The sequence below is a fragment of the Cavia porcellus genome, unplaced genomic scaffold (genome assembly GCF_034190915.1).
Source record: "Cavia porcellus strain 051 isolate PalLab524CR breed Dunkin Hartley unplaced genomic scaffold, mCavPor4.1 scaffold_20, whole genome shotgun sequence".
In the NCBI taxonomy this organism is placed as follows: Eukaryota; Metazoa; Chordata; class Mammalia; order Rodentia; family Caviidae; genus Cavia; species Cavia porcellus.
In genome coordinates this window covers 68,798,829-68,823,344 of record NW_026947503.1, presented here as the reverse complement: position 1 = coordinate 68,823,344, position 24,516 = coordinate 68,798,829, and the positions used below count along the sequence as shown (strand labels likewise).

Sequence of the window (24,516 nt, the reverse complement as noted above, 5' to 3'; positions counted from 1 at the left end):
ATAACCTCCATCCCACATTGATATAGCCTGCTAAACTGTCTCTAGAAATTAATGGAGAAACAAGATACTTCCAAGACAAAGAGGAGCTTGGGAAATTTGCAACCACCAATCCAACTCTACAGAGAATACTCCATGGCATTCTAGACAGAGAGAAAAGTACTAGGATTCCAGGAACAGTGCCAGAGAGGCCTCAATGAATGGAGCACAAAACAGAATGAAGGAGATAAGCCGACAACTGCAAAAAAAGGAGCATAACAGAAATGAGGCAGAGAAGATTTTACTCAAAACTGATATGATTGATAGTACCAAGTCTGAGAGTATAGGCAACTACACTGAAGATGACAAGACTCTATGATACACATTCTGGTTTAATAACTGCTGGTTCTTGAAGTTCTATACTATATACAAAGTTGTGTTTTTATTAATACTGTTATGTACTGATATATTCAATTATACTATGTCTGATGATATAGCCAATTCTATTGGAAATAACAAGAGACAACACAAGAACCATGGTAGAACTCTTTGTACAATGGTCTTATATGTTTTTTTCATTTCATGCGTTTATAGGATATGTTTTGCTTTGTCTTGCTTCTCCCTCTAATATAAAAGGATAGAAATACCTATTAATACTCATGCATGTGTAGAATCTATAAACAGTTTATGAGAACTGATCTTATACACACGATGAAATGAACAGATACTTTGAAGAAAATGAGACACTAAAATACCCAGGGCTGATCCTGGAGTGTCATAATGTGAAACCCAGCAATAGTATTATTCTTTGTTCAGAGTGGTATTAGCCTACTTGGTTTTATTCAATCACAACATAATTAAGAGATGGATACATGCAGTTGCATGTATGTTTAAGTGTATAGGATTGATAACTATATTTCTAAGATTTTGTTGGATAGTTGAACAGAACTGGTTTCAGTCTGTTTGAATCCCAACTTTATGTGCTCCACTTTAGTATCCTGAATAACTATTTGTAAGAAGACAATTTGTAATCATCAACTAGTGATTTCTTACTCTTTATTTTTCTTTGAAATTATGTATTATTTCTACCCATTTTCTGTTTTTGTTTAGTCTTTCTTTAAATTAAATTTAAAAAAATAAAGACACTACAGTACCCAGTGCTGATCATGGAGTGTCATGATGTGAAATCCAGCAATACTATTATTCTTTGTTCAGAATGATGTTAACCTGCTTTAGTTTGTTTAATCTAAACATAAATGAAGATATGGATAACTGCATGTATGTTTAAGTGTATAGGATTGACAATCATGCTACTAATTTTTTTTCGACAATTGAATAGAACTGTTTGCGGTCTTGCTGTTTGAATTCCCACTTTACATGTTCCATTTTTGTATCTTGAACAACTATTTGTAAAACAACAATATGTAAACATCAACTAGTGATTTGTTACTGTTTATTTTTTCCTCTGAACATATGTATTATTTCTACCTATTTTCTGTTTTGTTTAGTCTTTCTTTAAATAAAATTTTAAAAAATAAAAAAGATTCTCTAATGAACATTAAATAAGCAGGAAGATGTATCTCTCTAATTTTTAAAAATCAAAACATTCAATTCTTTGGAGGAAAATAAAATGCTCAGAGGCATCTGATTAGTTTTCATTGCCTTCAAATACTAACCATTTTATATTCTTAAATATGAACAAAATGAAACTTTTTCTTTCCATTAAGCAGAAATGCAATTAGTCTTCCATATCCATGGCCATTGTTACAGCTTATGTTTAGATGTCCTCCCAAAGCATTATGCAGTTATATGTAGGGCTTTTTCAGAGGTAGCTGAATCTACAGTGCATGACTGATTCATATATAATGCTAGGATTAAGGGTGCTAGGATAAAGGGTGAGTAATTATTAAAGCAGTTCACTGGTTGACTTGGCACTGTCCTAATCCTGGTAGCCAAAATACAATATAAGGGACAGAAAAAGACTTACTCTGTGCATTGGTTGCTTTTCTACCTTCTGCCTGCTATGAGCTGCTTCTCTTCTACAATGCCTTTTTGCCATGTCACCCTACCTTAGAGCCAGCTGATTTATGAACTTGAATCCTCTACAGAGTGTGACCCAAATAAACTTTTTCTCCTTTAACTTTGAGTTTTGGTATTTTGTCTCAGTGATGAGAAAACAATCTAAAACAGACATGATGAGCTGGCTCTCTAAATATGTGGGTATACATCTAAAGATTTGACCAAGCACACAGTGAAAATACCAAAAAAAAAACAAAAAAAGGAAAACTGATTTTGTACTGATCATGCATGATTTTTTCATTATTTTCCAAACATGACATTTATATTGTATTAGGCTCCATAAGTAAGCAAGAGGTGATTTGAAGTGTAAGGAAGTAATATGCAAACTATGCTGCTTTATATGAGAGACTTGGCCATCCATGAGTTTGGTGTTCTTGTCAGGGGAAGCAAGGTTTTTGTCATGGTTTGTGTCTGGGTGTCCCCTCAAAGTCTCATACAATCATGGAGGTGACTGAATCTAGCATTTCTGATTGGTTCACTGTCTAGCACTGGAATTGGCAGCATGAGTGCTGCACCTGCCCAGATGTGGCTATCTGGCATACAATACAAGGGAGGAAGAAAGGTGCGCTTTTCCCCTTTTGCCATTTTCACTCTTGCTTGCAGTCACCATTTGAAGTGTTGTCCTGGTGCCATGCTACCCTGTCTTGGAGCCAGCTAATTATGTACCAAAACCTTCACAGACAGTGAGCTAAATAAACCTTTCTTTACTTCATTTTGAGTGTCAGGTATTTTGGCTCAGCAATAAGAGAAAAGTAACAAAGACAGTTGTCCTAGAGCCAATCTCCTTGGAAATTGAGAGGCAACTGTCTAAGTCTCTGGGGGAATTTTTAATGTGCTTTCAATAAGTGTCAAAACACAGGAAGTCAACATCAGCTGTTGCTTCATTTCTACTGACTCTGACTTTCATTCATCCTTTAGACCAGAGCATACTGGATGCCAACCTGAGAACTGAGAGCTCAGAGCTCAGCCTCCCCTTCATCACAAGGCTCCCACTGGTTCTGCTGAATGGACTTTTGATATGTTTAAGAATATGTCCTCAGATATGGCTCACCACTGCCTTTGAACTCCTCACTGGGCTCACAGTTAAAGGCCTAGTTTTCTGAGTCTTCTAGAGGTACCTGCACCACATTGCTATTTGACAAATTTAAAGATAAAACTTTTTCCTTCCCGAATGAAGATTTGCATTAGGCACAAACTTACATTTAGTTTTTCCTGCGAATTCATTTTATAATAATGCCCCCTAAATTCTGCTGCAAATTCCAAGGAGGTGATTTCAGAGCAATCAAATAATTCATATGATTCTGCCAAGCTCACAGGGCAGAACTGTCCAAATTCTCCCAGGCGAGAAATCAGCTCTTGAGGTGTGATACATAACTTGTCAATGCAGGCAGCTTTTCCTATTATTAACACATTAACTGTTATTATATGGAAACACAATAAAACTGTTATTACAGGAAACAATAAAACTTAAAATAATTTCAATTACACAGCACTATGGATTTTACACAAATGCTACCACATAGTCTAAAATTCTAAACAATAGAGTAAGAAGTGAAACTTTTCATATCTCCATCCTTTTAGCCAAGTGTACTCTCCTCAGAGGTAAAGTTGGGTTCATAACCACTTCAGTCTTTTTTCTACCCATGTGCACATACACACATCTTTTTGCATATAGTGTGCTTATGACAGTGTATTATAAATATTATTCTGCAGCTGAATTTTACCAGTTAGTTATGGTCTTTGATATCTTTCCATATATATTTATATGATTTATCTAATTCTTTAAAATTGATGCATAGTATTCCACTGTACAAAAATATACATATATAATTTACTTAACCATTTATCTATTGATGGATATTTTTGTAGTTTTAATTCTTAACTACCATATATTATATAGTATAAATAATATTACATACATCATTTATATATATATATATATATATATATATATGTGTGAATGGGTATGTATACATATGTGAATTTTGTGTTTGTAAATGAGCATGTAAGTATAAATTTGTACACATATACATAAACATATATATTGTTAATACTTTATAATTTCCTATGGGATACACTTCAGGAAATACAAAAATTATTGATATGATTTTACTGACATAAACTTCTCCCTATACCCTGATGTGACCCAAAGGAAGGGAAGAAACATTTGTCCAAAAGTGACTGTGTTTATGCAGAAGAGTCTAGTTCAGAAATAAGAGCTCAAATTCCTTTCATGGAGTACATTGGCATAGGGACTCCAAAGCAATATGATATGTTATATAAAACGAAATTACTTTTCCATACACTTCTGTTATAATGATTAGATTTTGATGCCAATATATTTTATAGAGTCCTTTCACCAAGGAAAATGCTACCTTTTTGCTTTGGATTGTGTCTAGAAAAGTTTTAGATTGACTTTGTATGTATGAAACATAAATCATGGTCTGATCTCTTCGTTTAGTAAGATAAACATGATCTTATCTGAGATACCCTGATGCAGGCTAAACTCTTTTATCTGCCACCTCTGGAGCTGTTTCACCTCCTGAAAGCAATGAATCATCAGTGTGGTTCAGCACTATTACCAACAAGCTATTCAGGATATAAACTGATGGGGTACAGTATACTTTCCAAAGTGTAAAATCTATGACAACAAAGTAGAGAAAGGTAAATTGGACAAGAAAGGGTGCCATCCATAAATGCTGGCCATATTATGTTCTGCAGATGTCTAGGATCTGAAGAGTTCAGAGTGTCAGTTGGATAGAATTATCTGAATGTCTGTACATTTTTCAAAGTATTAGGAGAAGCTTTCTAGGATAGTATTACTGCCTCAAGAAAAAAATAGCTTTGAAACTCACTAAATCTCATCACATGAAATCTTTGCCATCTAACATTCTCAACTATATTAATTTGGACAGAATTCTGATTGCATATGCTTTCACTGTATCAAGGATATCTTTGGGTGGATTGAACTGACAAGGCTCCAGTGTCCTCTTGGGTTCCTACATTTTAGTGTCCACATACTTGGGAATTTGTGTATGTGGGTTGGATCTACTAATTTGCTTCTAATAAACAGAAAAGTGATAGGACATTACAAAATTTTCTTACTGGTTTGAACTGAGTTGTGCCTTCTCAAAAAGGATGTTTCACAAATACTTGTGAATGTGACCTTTTTGGAAATGGATATATATATGCAGGTAGGCACAAAGAGGAGAACTGCAGATGGAGATGCAGAGACAGATAAGTACAGAGACTCACACATGATGACAGAGGCTGAGAGTGGAGTAAGCAAAAGCCAGCTAACCAAGCACTGATAGCTCTGAAATCATAGATTTCAAAATAAACCATTTCTCCTTTAAGTTTAGTTTGTCAGGTATTTTATGCCAGTGATTAACAACTAATACAATATATGATGATACAGTGTTGTACTCTATAATACTATCATGTTATAATATTGTGTATTCCCAGCTGCTCTCTAGCGCAGATGCCCTGGCCTCACAATTCCTGAAAGATTTAGTAACAGAGTAATTTAGAATCTCATGAACTAGTCTCAAAAGACATACTTATATTGTAAGTCATTCACTATTTTTTTGTCATTAAGTATTTTTGTGAAATTAAAATTTAACTGGGTTTGGGGGGGTTACTGGGAATTGAACTCAAAGACTATCCATCTCTTATTACTTTTTTTTTTTTTACTTTGAGACAGGGTCTCACTATATTGCCTAGGTTGCCTTCAAACAGTCCTCCTGTGTCAGCCTCTTGAGTGGCTGGGATTACAAGCCTGTACTGTCACAATTGTTCTGTCCTGTATTTTTATTTTCTAAATCTGGCCTACTCTACTCCAGAGAGTACTTCCTAACAAAGCTTTTGCATATGAATTTTCATATCGTCTGATTTAAAGGAACCAACTCTAACACCTAAGACAGGAAAGGTGAAATACATTAAAAGTAAAGTGAAAGAGGTACAATTCCTGCTTCTGAAGTCTGCCACAGGGAGTTTTCTGGTACAATGCTATCCAGTGCTTACTGGGAAAAGGCTTCAAAAATCTTAGTTCTCCCTTCCCTTGTACATTTGTGTTCATGCCCTATAATTACTTAAATAAAAATAAATTCCTAGTCTGCAGACAAATAGGAAACAGAGATACGGTTATACTCAAATAATAAAGCAAATCCAGACACAATAATGCAAAAGAGTCTACAATGGTTCATTATTCTGAGGTGCAAGGTCTAGGGGCCACTAATGGCCTTCTTGCTGGCAGAGTCACAAGGTCACAGAGAAGTGTCATGTAGTAAGACAGGGAGCATGTATATATCTGAATGCCTCTCTGGTCTCTCTCCCTTCTACAAGCCATCAATCACTCTACCCTACTGGCTTTATCTAACCCTAATCACCTACCAAAAGTTCCATTTCTGAATGCCATAAATAGACTAAGTTTCTACATCATTTTAATATCTCACAGTGGGGTTAAATTTCAACACATGAGGCACTGGAGGGCTCTCACACTGTATCTAAAACCATACAAAATCACCACCTACAAATCAAAGTGAATCAAAGACCTAAATATAAGACCTGAAACTATGAAACTTTTAGAAGAAATATAGGGGAAGCATTTCAACATATTTAGTATAAGCAGCAATGGTTTTTATAGGAGCAGACCACAAAAGCACATGAAATAAAAGGAAAAAGTGAGAAGTAGGATTACATACAACTAAGATACTTACACAGAAAACAACAAAGAGAAGGAAGAGACAATTTATAGACTGGCAGAAAATATTTGGCTACTATCCATCTGACGAGAGTAATGTAAAAATACAGTGGGAAAAAACCCACCCCAAATGATCCAATTTTATCAAAAGGAGGTTTACATATGGCCAATGAGTATATAAGAAAATGATCAAAATCACTATCTATTAGGGAACTGTAAATCAGAACAACAGTGAAGTCTCCTCTCATCTCAGAATGCCTATAACCAAGAAAACAAAACATGCTGGTGAGGATTTGGACAGAGATAACTGTCAAAAAAAAGAATACAGTAAAATAGTGATTGCAGTAGCTGGGGATTTAGCTCAGCTACATAGAGTGGATCTTACTGTTCTATAGCACAATAGTGTGAATATAGTTTGCAACTTTAATAATTCATGAAAAACTAAAAGACAGGAATTCAAAAGCTCAAAACACATAAGTGATATGATGAAATGAAAATGTTGATTATCCTGATTTGATCATTGTGCATGATATGCATGTAATACTTTTTTTCCTTTTTTGGAGAAAAGTTCTCATTATGTATTTCAGACTGGCCTTGAATTTACTATGTAACCTAGGTAGGTCTACATCTAAATATCCACCATCCCTCCTTTACATACCTGTATTGAAATATCACATTACATTCCACATATATGTATGATTATTATATCAGTTAAAAAGAAAAAATGTTAGAAATGTAAGCATTGTGTACTGCAAACATGTACTAATAGAAAATGATAGCTTAAGTAGCAGCAGTCATTTATTAGAACAAATATACAAATGCACATACCTTAGTCTTTTGGACTGCTCTACCAAATATGTTACACCTAGTAATTAATAAAGACCTGGAGTTTATTGTACATCCTTCTGGAAGCTGGGAATTCTAAGTTCAAGGTGCCAGCAAATTTGGAATTTGAGAAGAGTCTGTTCCTAAGAGATGGAGATTTCTTGCTGAAATGTGGCACAGAGAAAAGAGGCTCCCCCAAGCCTCTTTCATGAATGGAACTAACCCCACTCACCAGGGCAGAAATCTGAGCTATTCAGTTGCTAAAGACATGACCTCTTCCTACTATAACATTGTGGATTAGGCTTCAACATGTGAATGGGGGAGCCAAGCATGCAGGCCAGAGCACCATAACAACTGGATAGTACTCTATATTAAAATATATATTAAGATTGTGAAAATAGATGCTCAAACTTAGTGAGTTATAGTAATATAAATTAAGGATATAAAAGCTTTAAATTCATATTTTATTTTACTTTTTGAAGTATCTTCTTACCTTCTTTTATTCTTTCCAGGTATTTCTGCATATGCTTATTCACCATTTGAATGGTCTTAATGACTTCATTCCATACCCACCACTTACTGTGAAATCCATCAATCACATACCAGTTCTGATGCTGTTCTTGATAATATTGCTTAATTGCACCAATATTTTTATGGCACACTGCATTCTTGATAGCTATAATCTGTGCACTATTGTGTAATGGATAAGGCAAACTAATAGAGAAACAAGAAGAATGGAAAGAGCTGTTTAAAACATATTTTCTTCCATGGATAATTAAAGTTCATTTTTTATCATTGTTTTCATCATGTATGTTACCTTGATTCATATTTTTTTTCCAGTATCAATCTTCTGAAAATCTCCTCAGAAGGTATATCCAACTCAAAGACAATCATGGGAATGATTGACCTCTTTTCCAAGAGATCCATTTGGTGTGTGGTTACAGGGTATCCATCAATAACAACACTAATAAAGAGAAAAATGAAAAGTATTCATTTCTTTTATTTCATACTCCTGTCTATAGTAGTGGTCTCAAGTTTTTCCTTATGTAACTCAAATTATCTTTGTATTTCCCCTTTTCTGTTTTTTTTTTAAAGAAAAAAAAGCGAAACAGAAAAAGGGTAGAGATAATACATAATTTCAAAAAATAAACAGTAAGAAATCACTAATTGATAATTACAAATTGTCTTCTTAGAAATAGTTGTTCAAGTTATGAAGGTAAAGCATACAAAGTGGACATTCAAATAGCAAGACTGCAAACAGTTCTGTTCAACCATCCAACAAAAACTTAGTAATACGGTTATCAATCCTACACACTTAAACATACATGCAGTTATATCCTTTAGAGCATTTACTTTGCCTCTTATTTTACAACAGCAATTACACATTCTGGGTTTTATTACTCCTACATTTCTTATTACTTTTTACACTAGAGACACAATGTGATATTTATAAATATGATTCTTATTTATTTCACTAATGACAATAGCCTCAAGTTGTCTCCATTTCCCTATGAAGCCTCAAGATCATCCTTTTTATAGCTGAGCAATATTCCATTGTATAAAAATACCACATCCTTTTCACCCACTCTGTGGTTGATGGGCATCTTGGTTGTTTCCAAGATTTAGCTATTAAAAATAGTGCTGCTATGAATATGGGTGCACATATATCACTGTGATATGACCTTTTCAGTTTTTCTGCAAACATACCCAGTAGGGGAATAGCTGGCTTGAATGGAACTTCAAATCCTACTCTTTTGAGAATTTTCCATACTAATTTCCAAAGTGGTTGCACCAATCTACACTCCTACCAACAGTGGAACAGTGTTCCTTTTTCCCCACAGCCTCACCAACATTTGTTATCAGTTGATTTCTTGATGGAAGCTATTTTTTCTGGAATGAGATGAAATCTCAGTGCTATTTTAATTTGCATTTCTTGAATGGCCAGTGGTAGTGAATATTTCTTCATGTATTTATTTGCCATTTGTATATTTCATTGAGAACTGTGTGTTCATCCCACATGCCCATTTTTGGAAAGGGTCTTTGAATTTGGGGGCTTGATGTTTTTCAATTCTTTATATATTCTGGATATAAGTCCTCTGTCTGAGGGATTTCTAGCGAAAATTCTTTCCCATTCTGTGGGTTTTCTTTTCACTCTGTTGGTGATTTCTTTTGAAGTGCAGAAACTTTTCAATAATATGAGATCCCAGTTGTTGATTCTTTGAAGTGTTTCTTGTGCAGTTTGCATTTTGTTCATGAATTCTCTGCCTACACCTATGTCTCCAAGACTTCTACCTACGTAATCTTCCAGTAGATTTAGTGTTTCTGTTTTAATATTTATCCATTTAGACTTTAGTTCTGTGCATGGTGATAGGCATGGATCCAGTTTCAGTCTTCAGCATGTGGAGAGCCAATTTTTCCAACACCTTTAATTTAAGAGGTTACCTTTCTTCCACTGAACTTGTTTAGCCCCTTTGTCAAATATCAGGTGGCTGAGTGTCTCTGTAGCTGTGTTTGCATCTTCTAATCTGTTCTATTGATCCTCAGGTCTATTTATTTGCCAGTACCATGCTGATTTTTTCACTGTGGCTTTGTAGTATAGTTTCAAGTCAGGAATTGAGATGCTTCCTGCCTTGCCTGTGTTGCCCAAAATTGCCTTTGCTATTCTGGGTTTCTTCTGCTTCCAAATGAATTTTAGGAGTGTTTTCTCTAGATCTGTGAGGTATTTTAAATGGTATTTTGATTGGGATTGCATTAAATCTGTATAAGAGTTTTGGGAGTATGGCCATTTTCACAATGTTGGTTCTTCCCAGCCAAGAGTAAAGAATATTCTTCCATTTTCTAATATCTTCCTCAATCTCCTTTTTTAGCATAGCATAATTTTCAGCATGTAGGTCTTTTACATTCTTAATTGGGTTGATTTGTAAGTATTTCATTTTTTAGATGCTACTATGAAGGGCAATATTTCCATAATTTCTCTCTGAGTTTTTTGTGTACAGGAATGCTATTGATTTTTGAGCACTGACTTTGTATCCAGCTACACTTCTGAATTTGTTTATTACTTCTAGTAATCTTCCAATGGAGTTTTTGGGCCTTCTATATAGAGCATCATGTCATCTGCAAATAGTGATAATTTAACTTCTTTCTCTCCTATCTTTATTCCTCTTATTTCTCTCTATTCTCTGATTGCTCTGGCTAGTGTTTCCAGAACTATATTGAATAGGAGTGGTGATAGTCTTTGTCTTGTTCCTGATTTTAAAGCGAAAATCTTTTCAGTTTTTAGTATAATGTTGGCTGTTGGTTTATCATAGATGGCCTTTATAAGATTGAGGTAGACACTGTGTATTCCGAGTTTCTGAAGGGTTTTTATCATGAACATGTGTTGGACTTTATTGATAGCTTTTCCTGTATCTATTGAGATGACCATGTGGTTTTTGTTTTTGACTCTCTTAGTATGGTGTATTACATTTATTGATTTGTGTATGTTGACCCATCTCTGCATTCCTTTGATGAATTCCACTTGATCATGCTGTATAATCTTCCTGATGATTTGCTGCATTCTATTTGCCAGTATTTTATTGAGAATCTTTGCATCAATGTTCATTAGTGATACTGTCCTATAGTTCTCCTTTTTGGTTGGATCTTTCTCTGGTTTTGGTATGAGTAATACTTGCCTCCAGGAATGATTTAGGGAGGATTGCTTCCTTTTCAATTTCATTGAAGAGTTTAAGGAGTATTGGCATGAAATCGTCTCTAAATTTCTTGTAGAATTCAGCTGTGAATCCATCAGGACCTGGGCTTTTCTTTGTAGGAAAGTTTTTAATTACATTTTCAATGTCAATAGCTGATATTGTGTTATTCAAAATTCCTGTATCTTCTTAGTTGAGCTTTGGTAGCTCATATGTTTCTAGAAATCTGCCCATTGCCTCTGTGTTTTCCACTCAATGTGAGTAGAGATTTTCAAAACAGGTATTCATGATCTTTTGAATTTCCATGGGATCTGTAGTAATTTCCTCCTTTTCAATCCTTATTGTGTGAATTTTGGTTTTTTCTTTCTTTTTCTTTATAAGGTTAGCTAGAGGTTTGTCAATTTTGTTTATTCTCTCAAAAATCCAGCTTTTTGATTCATTACTTATTTGTATTGTTTTTTTAGTTTCAATTGCAATGATTTCTGCTCTAATCTTTACAGTTTCCTCTCTTCTATGAGCTTTGGGTTTAACTTGCTTTTCTTTTTCTAGAAGCTTGAGATGAAGCATTAGGTTATTTGTGCTCATTCTGTTTTCTTGATATGACAATTTATTGCTATATATATTCCCTCTTAAGACCACTTTCATTGCATCCCACAGATTACAGTATGTTGTTTCTGCATTTTTATTGAATTGTACATATTGCTTTATTTCTTCTTTAATTTCATCTGTTGCCCACTGGTTGTTCAAAAGGTTATTTAATTTCCATGTATTTATCCAGGTTTTGTGATTTCCTTTGCTATCAATTTCCAATTTCTGTGCACTATGATCAGATATTACACATGGGATAATTTCAATACCTTTGCAGTTACTTAAGAATGTTTTATGGGATAATATATAGTCTATTTTGAAGAATGTGCCATGCACAGCTGAGAAGAATGTGTATTCTAATGTGGTTGGATGGAACACTCTGTAAACATCTACTAAGTCCAACTGTTCATGGGTATGATTACGTTCTATTATTTCTTTGCAAACTTTTTGTCTAGTTGATCTATCTTTTTGCAAAAATGGGGTGTCAAGGTCCCCTGTTGTCATGGTTTATGTCTGTGTCCCCCAGACCTCATGAGTTTGCATTGTTCATTTGTGATGGTTCATTGTATAGTACTTGGATTGATGTGTCAGTGCTCCACCCACATAGGGGTGGAGCCGGGATGTGATGTAATGGCAGAAGAAGGTATGTCTTGCTCTTTGCCGGTTCCAGCTTGCTATTTGCAGCCTCCATGAAAGGCAGCCCAGCCATGCCCCCCTGCCTTGGAGCCAACTGAGTATGGACTGAAACCTCCAAAAACTGTAAGAAATAAACCTTTCCTTTCCCAACTTGGGCTTCAGGTATTTTGTCTCAGCGACGAGTAAAAAGTAACCAAGACACCTGTCATAATTGTGTTTTTGTGTATTTGGTTTTTCATGTCCATTACTATCTGTCTTATATATTTAGGTGCTCCTGTATTTGGTGCATATATATTTATAATTGTTAGTTCTTTCTCTTGAATTTTTCCACTAATGAGAATGTAGTAACTTTCTTTATCTCTTTTAATCATTTTAGGTTTGAAGTTCACATTGTCTGCAAATATAATAGTTACCCCAGCTTTTTTCTGGGTTCCTGTTGCATGGAATACTGTTTTCCATCCTTTGACTTTTAATCTATGAGTTTCCTTTTGGATAAGATGTGTTTCTTGTATACAGCATATTGTGGGATCATGTTTCTTGATCCATTCTGTCAACCTGTTTCTTTTGATAGGGGAAGTGAGCCCATTTACATTTATAGATATCACTGATATGTACTGGCTTGACTTTGCCATGTTGTGTTCCTATTGCTGGTTTCTGGATTTTCTCCCTTGTTTATTTCCTTGTCCAGCCTGGTGGTTTCTTTCTGTTGTTCTTCTGGAGATTGCAGTCATTTTTATCTGTATCTAGCATGTTTTTCAGTACTTTTTCTAGGGTTGGTTTGGTGGAGATGAATTCCTTTAGATGTTCTTTGTCATGGAAGTATCTTGTTTCTCCATTAAATTTGAAAGATGGTTTTTCTGGGTATGTCAGTCTGGATTGAAAGTTATTTTCTTTCAGGGCTTGAAATACCTCACTCCAAACTCATCTTAACTTGAAGGTTTGTGCTGAAAAGTCTGCCATGATTCTAATAGGCTCTCCTTGATAAGTGAGCTGTGTCTTTTCTCTAACAGCTTTTAGTATTCTGTTTCTATGCTGTATGTCTGAGATCTTAATTATTATATGTCTGGGTGTAGATTTATGTTGGTTGTTACTGTTTGGCATTCTGTATGCCTCATTTGTATATCAGATTTTTTCCCTCTGTATAGGAAATTTTCTGTTATTACTTCTGTGAATACTTTAGTTATGTCGTTTACATTGACTCCTGCATCTTCACTGATGCCTATTATTATTTCTCTGGTGTCTTATATTGTTTCTCTTGGCATCATCTTGAAGCTGCTGGATTGTCATTTCATGATGCTTTGTTGTTTTTATAAGTTCTACCCTTTCATGATCACTATCTATGATCCAGTCTTCAAGGTCTGAAATTCTATCCTCAGCTTCATTTAAATGGTTTTGCCAGCTTTCAATACATTTTTTTGCTTCTTGCATACCTCTTTGAATTTATTTCATGGATTCTGCTTGTTTTCTGCATTGTTCATTCAAAGTTTCAATCAATTTCCCATGCTCCTGTATTTTTTAAGTATCTCTTCTCTAGCTATGTTGAGCAACTTATTTACTAAGGTTGTTATTTCTCTTTTTACATAAGACATTATTTCTAATTTGATTTTCTCTGTAGCCTCATGGATTTGTTTCTTTACTTCATTTGCTATCTTTTCAGAGATTCCTGGTGTATGGTTTTTATAGTCCTCTAATTCAATGTCACCCGTACTTGCTCCTGATGGACTAGATGTTTGAGATTGCATTTTGCCTTTTTGTTTTGTCATTTTCACCTTTTGGGTAAATATTTGGTCTTTCAATCCCAACAGTCTCAACTGTCCATAGTGTAAGTTTTAGGATCCTACTGTGTGGTTGCTGTTTGTCCAGGTGCTGGGTACCACAATGTAAAGGAGAACCAGTCATCTGAATTCCTCCTATAGGGCCTGTTGGGTAAGTCCTATATTCTTTCTGGGACAACTAACCTAGAAGTATTGATGTAGGTCAACTCGTAGTTCCTGCTATTGCTATGTCTTCAGGTTGTTGCAGGTCACCAGCTCTTCCTGTCTATTTTTGTGTCAGCTGAGGCCCTACTGTGTCACTGGGGGCCTCATAAGCTCTTTTAATTTTCTCTGAGTTGGTGGAGGCTTTATTGGCACACTCCTCAATCTCTCTGATGTTCTCTATATGGAGAAGGGGATTACCCATGCTCTTTTCAAGTTCTTCAAGGTCTTATAGTTGGGGGGGGGTTCACTTCCACTCCTATTTACCCACTGCAGACCTCTATTTTAGGGGCATACTCACCACATTGACTAGAGCCTGCTAAAAGGTCTTCTGTTTGGGTGAGGGGTTCCTGAGATTCCCATTGAGCCAGTACTGTAATTCACTGTAGTCCAAGGTTCTGGGAAAAGGGGTTGGATCCAAAGCTCCTCTGCAGTACTAGGTCCAGAAGGTGGGCGGGTTCCCCAAGGGATGGGCCTGTAGTCGCAGTTCCAGATCACCCAGGCCTGCCAGGCCAGCCCATGTCTTCCCATGGAGGGGCAGGCCCAGGAGCAGCAGTCCCAGGTGGCTAGGTCTTGCCAGGGATTCTCAGGTGTTCATGGCCAAGGGGCAGGCCCAGTGGTGGCAGTTTCAGGTGACCCAGGACTGCCAGGCCAGCCCGTGTGTTCCCACAGAGGGGCAGGCCCAGTGGCAGCAGTCCCAGAACATATTTCCATTTTTTCATTTCTACATCTTACACCTCATCAACCCCAAGGGCCTTAAGGTGAGCAGTATGCATATTTCCAAAGGCAAAGGTAGGAAAGGCTGGAATTTATATACTTTAAAATCACAGAACTTAGTTTTGGCAGAACTTGGGAGAAAACATGTAATATCTTGACCACATATTTTATTGATTCTATTAAATAAGCATGAACAGTAGTAAGCATAAAGATAGACCTAGACTTAAAATCTAGTTTAAACTCCCTGAGCATCAATTTCTAGTAAAATAAGGAAAATGATATCTAAGCCTCAGACTTGTTTGAAGAACTGGAGAACAAGAACTGTATATAAGGCCACTAGAACAGGCCTGGCATATGATACATATTCAGTAAGTAGTCATAGGTATTCTATGAGGAGAGATTTTGTTGCAGCTATTCTGTGAGGAGGTTGAGATGCAGAAAAGGAGAGGCAAAGCTGGTGAGAGAAACCTGATGATACCTGGGTAGAAAGCATTCCTTCTGGACTCACCATCTACCCTGAGCAGAAAGGGTAAAGAGAATTTAAGTCAGTCCTCCAGTCTGAGATAATCACATGGTCACTATCAGTCTGAGAGGCACTAAGAAACAAGGCTGCTCAGAAATTCCAGGAGGAGTGTATAAGAAGTCAAGCAAGTCAAAGGAAGCTTGTTGATAGTCTTTAGCAGCAGGATGTAAGCCATAGTAGACACCCCCAGCACAGTCTCATGGCAGAGAGGGCTACAATTGAATACTACTAGATTACTGCCAAGGAGAATGGATGGAGCTGCCATTGTTTTCATTTTATTCTTAGTAGCTTAACAATATTGTCCCATAAAGGGTCATTTATATGGCTCTCAGCACTAGGGAAATTCAGGGTGGGTTAGAAGCCATTATTCTGGAATTAAAGTGAAATAAAGCCTTTGTGAGTCAACCAGGTCACACAGTCTGCTCACTAAGCTCTCTACTGAAGTCCCTGCTATACAAAGTTAACAGCACAGAGCAGGTAACTCAATATGGATTCATCCTCTTATGCCAAAAGGCCTTCTCTGGGGCAACATCTAGCAGAGGAGGATAATCTATAGCGGCAATATAAGCAGCTGTGGCATTAAAGGAGGGTCTCTGCTACCTGTGTGGGGATCTGGGCCAGAATGATCATATTCCTGGTACCAACACTGTCTGGTGAGCAGAGAGGGTCACTCTTCCAAAATTCCATTGGTCAGGGTGAAGTGCTATGGGGTATGGAACTTATAGTGCCTCTTTGCAAAAGGTTAGAGCAGTGATGAACATTTTTTTTATCTTTTTTTTTTTTTGTCTTTTTCATTTTTATCGGTACCGGCAATCGAACTCACGACCGCCTGCTTGAAAGGCAGGTGCTTATGCCGCTGAGCTAAATCCCCAGCCCCAGTGATGAACATTTTTGAGACTGAGTTCCCAAACAGCAATCTAAAACCCAATTATTTATTGCAAAATTCAAACACTGTAACTAAACCTAAATATTGAAGTGTTAATTTTAGAAAAAAACTGCTTTCTGATGCTCAACTGCTGGTGTAACTTGACTCACATGGCAACAGAAAGGGCTCTGCATGCCCACTGTGGCATGTGTGTCATAGGTTAACCACCACTGGCTTAGAGGTTCTCACACAAGTCATGTTGCTACAGTGAGTAGCATGTGTAGGGAGCTATTGAAGCTGGAGAATGATCACATGGATGGGCTAAAGCAAGGCCAGCCAGGCAAACAAGTTGATAGTCAGTGGGGTTGAAATTGATGTTCTTCTTTGAAATGTATAAATAAAATGCTATAGTGGTTAAGCAGTTCCTTCTCTCCCATCAGGGCTCCACCTGACCTCCCCTTCAAAAAAGGGAGAATTTTACCTTGACTTCATCAGGAAATATATACTGTTTAAGTTTTAAATTTTGCTAAGGATGGAACTACAGCAGTAGCAGCAGCAACAGCATCTCAATTCAATCAAGTAAAAGAAACAAGCTAGGAAGAGTCCTTCAGAAAGATTTCCATACTAGACAATGGAAGCTCAGTGCTAATTTGGGTTGTGTCTTTCCAAAGAATGCTGAATGGTCTATCTGGATACCAAAACATGTTGCCCAGCTGTATCATGGACCCAAACCCAGAGAAGGAGTTGATTCCACCTCTCAAGAAGCTGATTATCAGGCCTAGGATAGTGATGTCTCAGAAACCACATCACAACTAATAGACAAGGATGAGATTAGACCAGACCTAGAGCCAATTAAAGGAGTTGATGCAGGATGCCCAGGAGATAGTAACAAAAAAAAGCAAAGGTCTAAATAGATGACACAAAAAGTTACTAATATTCTTAAGATAAAATACAAAGATGTATGTTGATTATAATAAGATTTTTTTCTTTTCCAAATCCTGTTACATGAGGTCTCTGCTAATTGATCTACAACAAATCTGACTAGTCTATTTATAGTTACAAGTTCTACAACTATGAAAAGTTAGTGTAATTCAATTTGGCTAAAATACACTTGAGTGTACTCTGATTATGTAAGATGTTTGTCAGTCTGCCTGTATATCTATTTGTCTGTTTGTCTAGTCTGTTAAGTTGTTCTTGGGAGTCACTGAGTGTTATGGTTGATACATTGTGTCAATTTTAGAAGTTTAACTGAGAGACTCAGCAGAGAGACAGGATCCTTAATTTGCAAATATCCTCATCCTGTGCAAGAGGAGGGCACAGAGATTTTGTGAGTACTATATTCACCCTGGAGGGGGTGTGTGGCCTGTGCACAGTATAAGGGAGGAGAAGAGCCTTGTTTCCTCCTTTTGCTCTGGCTTGCTATCTCCTGCCTTGAAGTGTTGCCCCAGTGCCACACCTCCCTGCTTTGGAGCCAGCTGATTGTGGACTAAAAACCTCCAGAAACTATAGGCTAAATAAAACTTTCATTCCTTCATTTTGGGTGTTGGGTGTTTCATCCCAGCAATGCGAGAAAAGTAACCAAGACACTGAGCTAATGATAGTTCACACATACAGAGATGAAAGCACAAGTTCCCATACAGGAGTGCCCAGGGGCATAGAGCACCTAAAAAAATGCCCTGAGGGCATGGAGTTCTGGAGGTGAACTAGTTCGCTAGCTCCAAGAATGTTTGGGTGTAAGAAGTGAGCTAGTTCAGCAAAGAGGTGTAAAACAGCCCCTAGGAACTTGGAGAGCTCTTGTGGACACCAAAAAGCTGTGTACTTGTATCTATGTCTGTTCAAATCTGTACAAATTGTCTGTTCATGTTTGTCCATTTGTCCATTCTGTAAACAGCTGTTCTTTTCTATTTGAGCTCAACAATTTTTTCTTTTTTTTTTTTTGGAACATTTAACCAAGGTTTATTTGGGTTATAGATTTAAAAAGCATGCTTCCATCTGTGTTGCCAGCTAGTCAAAATGTTGCTGAAATTGATTGTGTAAATATAATGTATATTTCTGTTTATTATTAACTTGAGAGTCTCTCATTATTCAAAACTAATATATTAAATATTGTGATTGGTTTTTCATAAGTCATCAAAACATTATTAAGATAATTAAACAAAAATTTATTTGGCTTACTATTATTGAAAAGGACTCCAATTGATGAATAAGAAAGCAGCTGCTTGGTAACATTTAACCAGTTTTTGTTCACTGATGTTAGCCTTCAGTGATCTCCATAGCCTTATGGGAGACACTGCTACTAAAGTTATAAAAAAAATTGTAATATGCTCACACTCTCATTGTCAAAAGAAATAATGCAATGAGGTTTTTGATTTAAAGATGCCCATACAAAGATTTTATATGGCTATCAAAAATGATTGTTATGAACCCCATGGTGTATTTACCTCACAGCATTTATGAACCTCATAGTGTATTTACATCATGGCATATTACAGGTTTTTAAAACAGGGATTGTTTATGGTGACAGAATTTTGATTCAGATTCAGACCTCTGCCTTCAACAAATGTTTATGAGATGTATATCCCACAAAAGTAATCAAGTTAAAAGTTTCTTATGTATTAGATACGAATGACTGACCAAAAAGTGAGTATCTTATGTCAAAATGCAAATTCAAGTGTATTACAAAATGCCAACATGATTGTCATACTTGGTATGGTTTTGATTTCTAATTTTCTGTGTAAAATATGTAGCTTTGTTAACATTCTATAGGGATTCAAATGTTAAAATAACCATGGTTAATAGGAAACAATGGTTTCGTTTAATACTCTAAGATGCTTGATATTTAGATAAGATAGTAATATTAAGCTTACTGCTTCTAATACTGTACTGTTATCAATCATTTCTTCTGAACGCTCAACAACTGAGGGTTGGAGACCAAAACTAAAAAGATAGGCTAAAGGGATAGCCAATACTTTTGCCCTAGTCCTCTGAGGTCAATGAGGACCCAAGACATAAAAGAGAACCTCTGCTGCATCATCCTATACTCAGTAAATCCCTGATCTTCTGATCAAGAATTTTATGAGATCATAGAGGAGCGTAATCATCAATGTGTGATATGCCTAAGTAAAGTCACGAGGAGAAAGGGTCTCCCAAACTTTCACAAAAAGAAACTTGGTCAAGCAATGGCCATGACTCATCCAGATGGCTGATACTGACAGAAGAGCTAAGAGGTGCTATGCATGGTTCCAATTCCTGACGAGACTTAACTGACTTTGATAAATAGCAAGAGATTAAGTGTAATTAATAAAGGTCTTACTTTAAATTGGTCTTTGGCATCCAACAGAAAAGTGTAACCACACAATGTATAATACAATGCCATAGCAAATGTTAGCTATAAAACAAATGCAAATCACTAACACCTTCTGATATTTGCCAACTACGTTATGGATTAATGGGCTGCACAGGGTTTCAATTGTGGAATTCAGGGACTTAAAATCCTTGAACTTCACTTAAAATGAAAAAAGTTCAAGAAGGAAAAGGTCTTCCACAGAGTTCTTCAAACACAGCTCCTCCAGCTTCAACCAACAATCCATCCTGTGCTACAATGAAACAAAAAAGAGGGATACGTAGGGAGCTGTTAAACCTGGAGATTGATCACATGTGTGGGCTAAAGCAAGGCCAGCCCTGAAAACACAGAGAGCCCAAAACAAATCATGTACACAAGCTGTTCCAGCACCAAGAAGGCAAGGGGCCCAGGCCAGCCAGGCAACAGGTTGCTATGCAGTAGGGCTGAAATTGATGTTCTTCTTTCGAGTGTATAAATAAACATGCCACAATGGTTGAGCAGTTTCTTCTTTCCCATCAGGAGAGTAAGGGCTCTACCTGATCCCAGCTTTTGTCTCTTCTTTATTTTTTCACCATCCTTCCCCCCCTCCAGGAACATCTGGAGCTATAGCCAGTCACTGCAAGCATGGCCTGCCTGTTAATGCGGCTTTGGGTATTCAAACCAAGTTTCACAATGGCAAAAAATTAAAGTAAGTATCTATACACACGTGGCTCACATTCTGTAGCTATTTACCCACATCCCTATCCCCACATTGAGACTTCAACTGGAACATAGAGACTTCACTAGAGAGCACGGACAAGGCATTCTGTGTCTCAGACCAAACCTCCTCAGTGTTTGAGAAGCAGTTTTACCTTTCACGAGAGCCTTAAACCCTGTTTAATGTAAGTATCTTAGATTTCTACTGAGCCATTTCTTGAAAAATGCATCTCCCTCACCCCATTCACTTACCCTGCAGTATTACATGCACTGTCCATCAGAGAAAGGTCCAAGGCTTGAACACTTAGCTCATCTGGCACTGTCATTCCCTTATAAAGATGCCAGTTCAACATGAGTGCTAGCTGTGTTTCTGGGTGGTGGCTCAGTACGGTTCTCAAAGCTTCGCCTACTGACAAATGTTTTAAGCCATATTCACTTGCAAGCTTTTTAGCAACTACAACACATAAAACATTAAATTTGTTTTAATTTCACATTTTCATCAGTAAATCTTACTTTTAGATTCTGGTTAATACATCAACAGCAAGCTAATCTCCATAACTTTCGAAGAAATTTTACAAATAAAATTGCCACATTTTACTTAATCGTTGTCAAAGATCACTTATTACTTCTTTGGATTTATGGTTGGGGTGTGTGTGTGTGTGTGTGTGTGTGTGTGTGTGTGTGTGTGTGTGTTTTAATAACTAAACCAATGTTAAACTGCCTTTCCTAACACAAGGTGGCAAAATTTTTTACAGTGTTGCAATAATATAACATGTTCTCTCAAATATGTGTGTCGTGTATTTGGCACTATATGAAAAATAACAATGAAATAATCTGTTTCACTGGATACCACACCTACCTGTCTTTATGGATTCCACATTACAGTCAGGATGTATACCCTATATGATTAATCATTTAGAAAACAATTTTTAAAATCATAATGGCATACCTAATACTGTAGCAATAATTTATAGATAATTTTTCTTCTGTAACTTTATATTTTCAACTAAGAAATGAGAAATCAGATTGTGTCTACAACTTCTTTGTTATCAATGTTGTAGAGTTGTGTAGAAATATCGTCTCTCAACATGAAAATGATTCTTATATTAAAAGATTCAAGTTCTCAGATTTTTCATCTGAAGAGTGGGATACAAAACTACCCTTTATTATTTGTGAGAAAAAAATTAATCTTTGACTCTGTCTTTCTCCTTTAGTCTCTATGTAGTCATTAAAGTCTATTATTTTTCTCTGAAATATAGCCTGTATCTCTTCTTTTTACTTTATTTTTGATGTGACAAACCACTGTTCATGTTTTCCTACTGTCATCTTGAAATACTACCGCCAATTTTTGGGCAAATTGTCTTAACAACAAAAACTACAGTTCAAGATATACAAAATGTAAACATTACAGGAGTAAAGTTTATCAAATGTCTTTTCAAAAATGATTAAGATTACTAATTTGTGCTTTAACATTTTTTACTAGTACTGAGGATTGAATCCAGGAACTTGTGCATGCTAGTGAAGTGCTTTACTACTGATTAACACTCCACATTTTTTTCTTTATTTTTAAGGCAGGGTTTCACTAAGTTGCCTAGGATGGTCCCAAACTTGTAATCCTTCTGTGTCAGTCTCTTGAGACACTGGGATTACAAATGTATTCCACCACATTCAGCTGATTTGTACTTCTTCAACTGAAGTCATATACCTTTCAACAGTAGTGTATGTTCTGAGAAATCCATCACTAAGCACTGCTGTCATTTTGCAAATATCATAGAGTGCACTTGCACAGAATAGGATGGCTATGATTCAATTAGATAATATGATTCTCTAGAATAACCACCGCTGTGTACATGGTCTGTCATTGACAGAAATGTCACTGAGTATATCACTATATTAATGAGTATACATTTATACACCATTTTAATACATTTTAACCTAATATAATCTTTTAATATACTGTTCATGGTAAATTTTATATTATGTTATTTAGGATATTTTACTATATTTATAAATGATAATAATTTTAACTTCTTCTCAAATATATTTTTTCTGTTTTGATATCAGAGCAGTAGATTTAAAATTGATTTTATATCCTTTTTTTGATTATATGCACTGTATTCTTCAATAAAAAAGAAAATAAAAATACATTGGAAAGCTTATTGCCTTTTGTTTATGAAAAAGTTTTTTAAACTATGTAAATTTGTTCTTTGACTTTTAATTGTCTGAATGAAGAATTGGTATCTTTTCTTTAAGCCTATCTGATCCTGGGCTGTTCTGAATAAGGCCATATTTCTTATTCTTGTCTTCCTACCATTGCTTGGTTCTAGAATGCCATGGGACTTGTGTTACAGGCTTGGCTTCAGATTGTGGTGCTCTATAAAGGTTGGCATTGTTAAGAAGCAGTCTATGGAGAGTTCTACTTCAAGGCAGTACTGCTGAAGTAGGTTGTAAGACCTGCTTGTTTGCCTGCTTTTGCTTTTGTTTCTTATTCTGTCTGTCTCTGTCTCTCTGCCTCTACTCATCTCTGTCTCTCTCTCTGTCTCTCTGTCTCTCTCTGTCTCTCTGTCTCTCTGTCTCTCTCTCTGTCTCTCTCTCTCTCTCTCTCTCTCTCTCTCTCTGTCTCTCTCTCTCTCTCTCTCTCTCTCTCCTTTCTCTTGGCCCAGCCATGAAGGAAGGCAGCAGCTTTTCTCTGTGGTTTGCTACTCATCACAATGTGCTGCCTCACTAACCATAAACTGATATCACCAAATTGTGCAATAGACCTTTTTTTCCTTATAAGTTCATATCTCAGGTATTTGTTACAGCAATTAAAAGATGGTTACATGTTTCTTTGATGGTTATTGGTCTACTTAGGTTTTCCATCTCTTTTTGAGTTAATTTTGATATCTGATTTCTGAAGGAGGTGGCACTGGTGTTCAGTGGATCTTTGCATGCTGGAAGAAAACAAAAATACTCACCTGTAGTTTTCCCAGATTTTGGAGGCCCCACAATTATAATCCTAACAGGCATAGTAGGCTTAGGTTTGGGTTGGCGGATATATTTTATGGGGTTCTTCATGAATTTTTCTTTAGTTTCCTTACTAGATAAAAAATAAATATACTGGCGGTGGATTACAGGATAAATTGGATTCTCTGTATTCCCAATTGGCTGAAATGTTTCTCCTTCACTTAGCTGCAACACAATTGAATCTGTAAGTTAGTTTTAATTTACACATAGTACATTTCCTCCAAATACATTGAAAATCTGTAAAATGATAAATACCAATTACAGAAAGATAAAATTATAATTAAATATTAATATTAGTTAATATTTCATAGCAATACATAAATTGTTTTGTTTATAACAATTAATGTCCTTTCTCTATATTGAATGTACATATCAAAGAGTATAGGTTGTGGCATGTTTTCACAGGCTAATTTATCCCCACAAACAGATCCTTTCCTAAGGTACTGTTAGGGGCTGAATTGTCTCCTCTCCCCTACAATTCATATGTTCAAGTCCTAATTCTCAAAGTGACTTTATTTAGAAATATAGCTTTGAATGAAGTAACTACAATTAAACGAGGTCACGCAGATCAAGTGCTAATCCCATAAGCCTATGTTTTTTTAAGAAGAAGAGACACTAGAGGCATACCTAGAAAAATCTCCATGCATGCATGTTATAAGAAGGTGGCTAGTCCAAGGCAAAGACGGAAGTTTCATGGAACCTACTCCTGCTAACACCTGATCTTGGTCTCCTAGCCTCCAGATATGACAACAAATAAATTCTTATTGTTTAAATTTTCATGCCTCTCATACTTTGTTAAAGTAATCAGAGAAGACTGCTACAAATGAGTTCTTGAGATGTCTTTTGCAGGATCCTGATAGGCAAATTATCCTGGATTCTCTTCTATAGTTTGTACAGA

At 36.2% G+C, this 24,516-nt stretch overlaps 1 protein-coding gene across 4 annotated transcripts in view; it reads right to left on the bottom strand.

Annotated features, from left to right (window-relative positions):
- Ak9 (adenylate kinase 9) overlaps positions 1 to 24,516 on the bottom strand; it is a 147,470-nt gene that overhangs the window by 13,461 nt on the left and 109,493 nt on the right. For all 4 annotated transcript variants that reach the window (XM_063232018.1, XM_063232020.1, XM_063232019.1 and 1 more), the window contains 5 exons: positions 23,570 to 23,783; positions 20,865 to 21,066; positions 8,400 to 8,546; positions 8,076 to 8,296; positions 3,256 to 3,452 (listed from right to left, as the gene is read on the bottom strand). In XM_063232018.1, the coding sequence (XP_063088088.1) occupies positions 3,256 to 3,452; positions 8,076 to 8,296; positions 8,400 to 8,546; positions 20,865 to 21,066; positions 23,570 to 23,783 (981 nt within the window). The remainder of the gene's footprint in view (positions 1 to 3,255; positions 3,453 to 8,075; positions 8,297 to 8,399; positions 8,547 to 20,864; positions 21,067 to 23,569; positions 23,784 to 24,516) is intronic.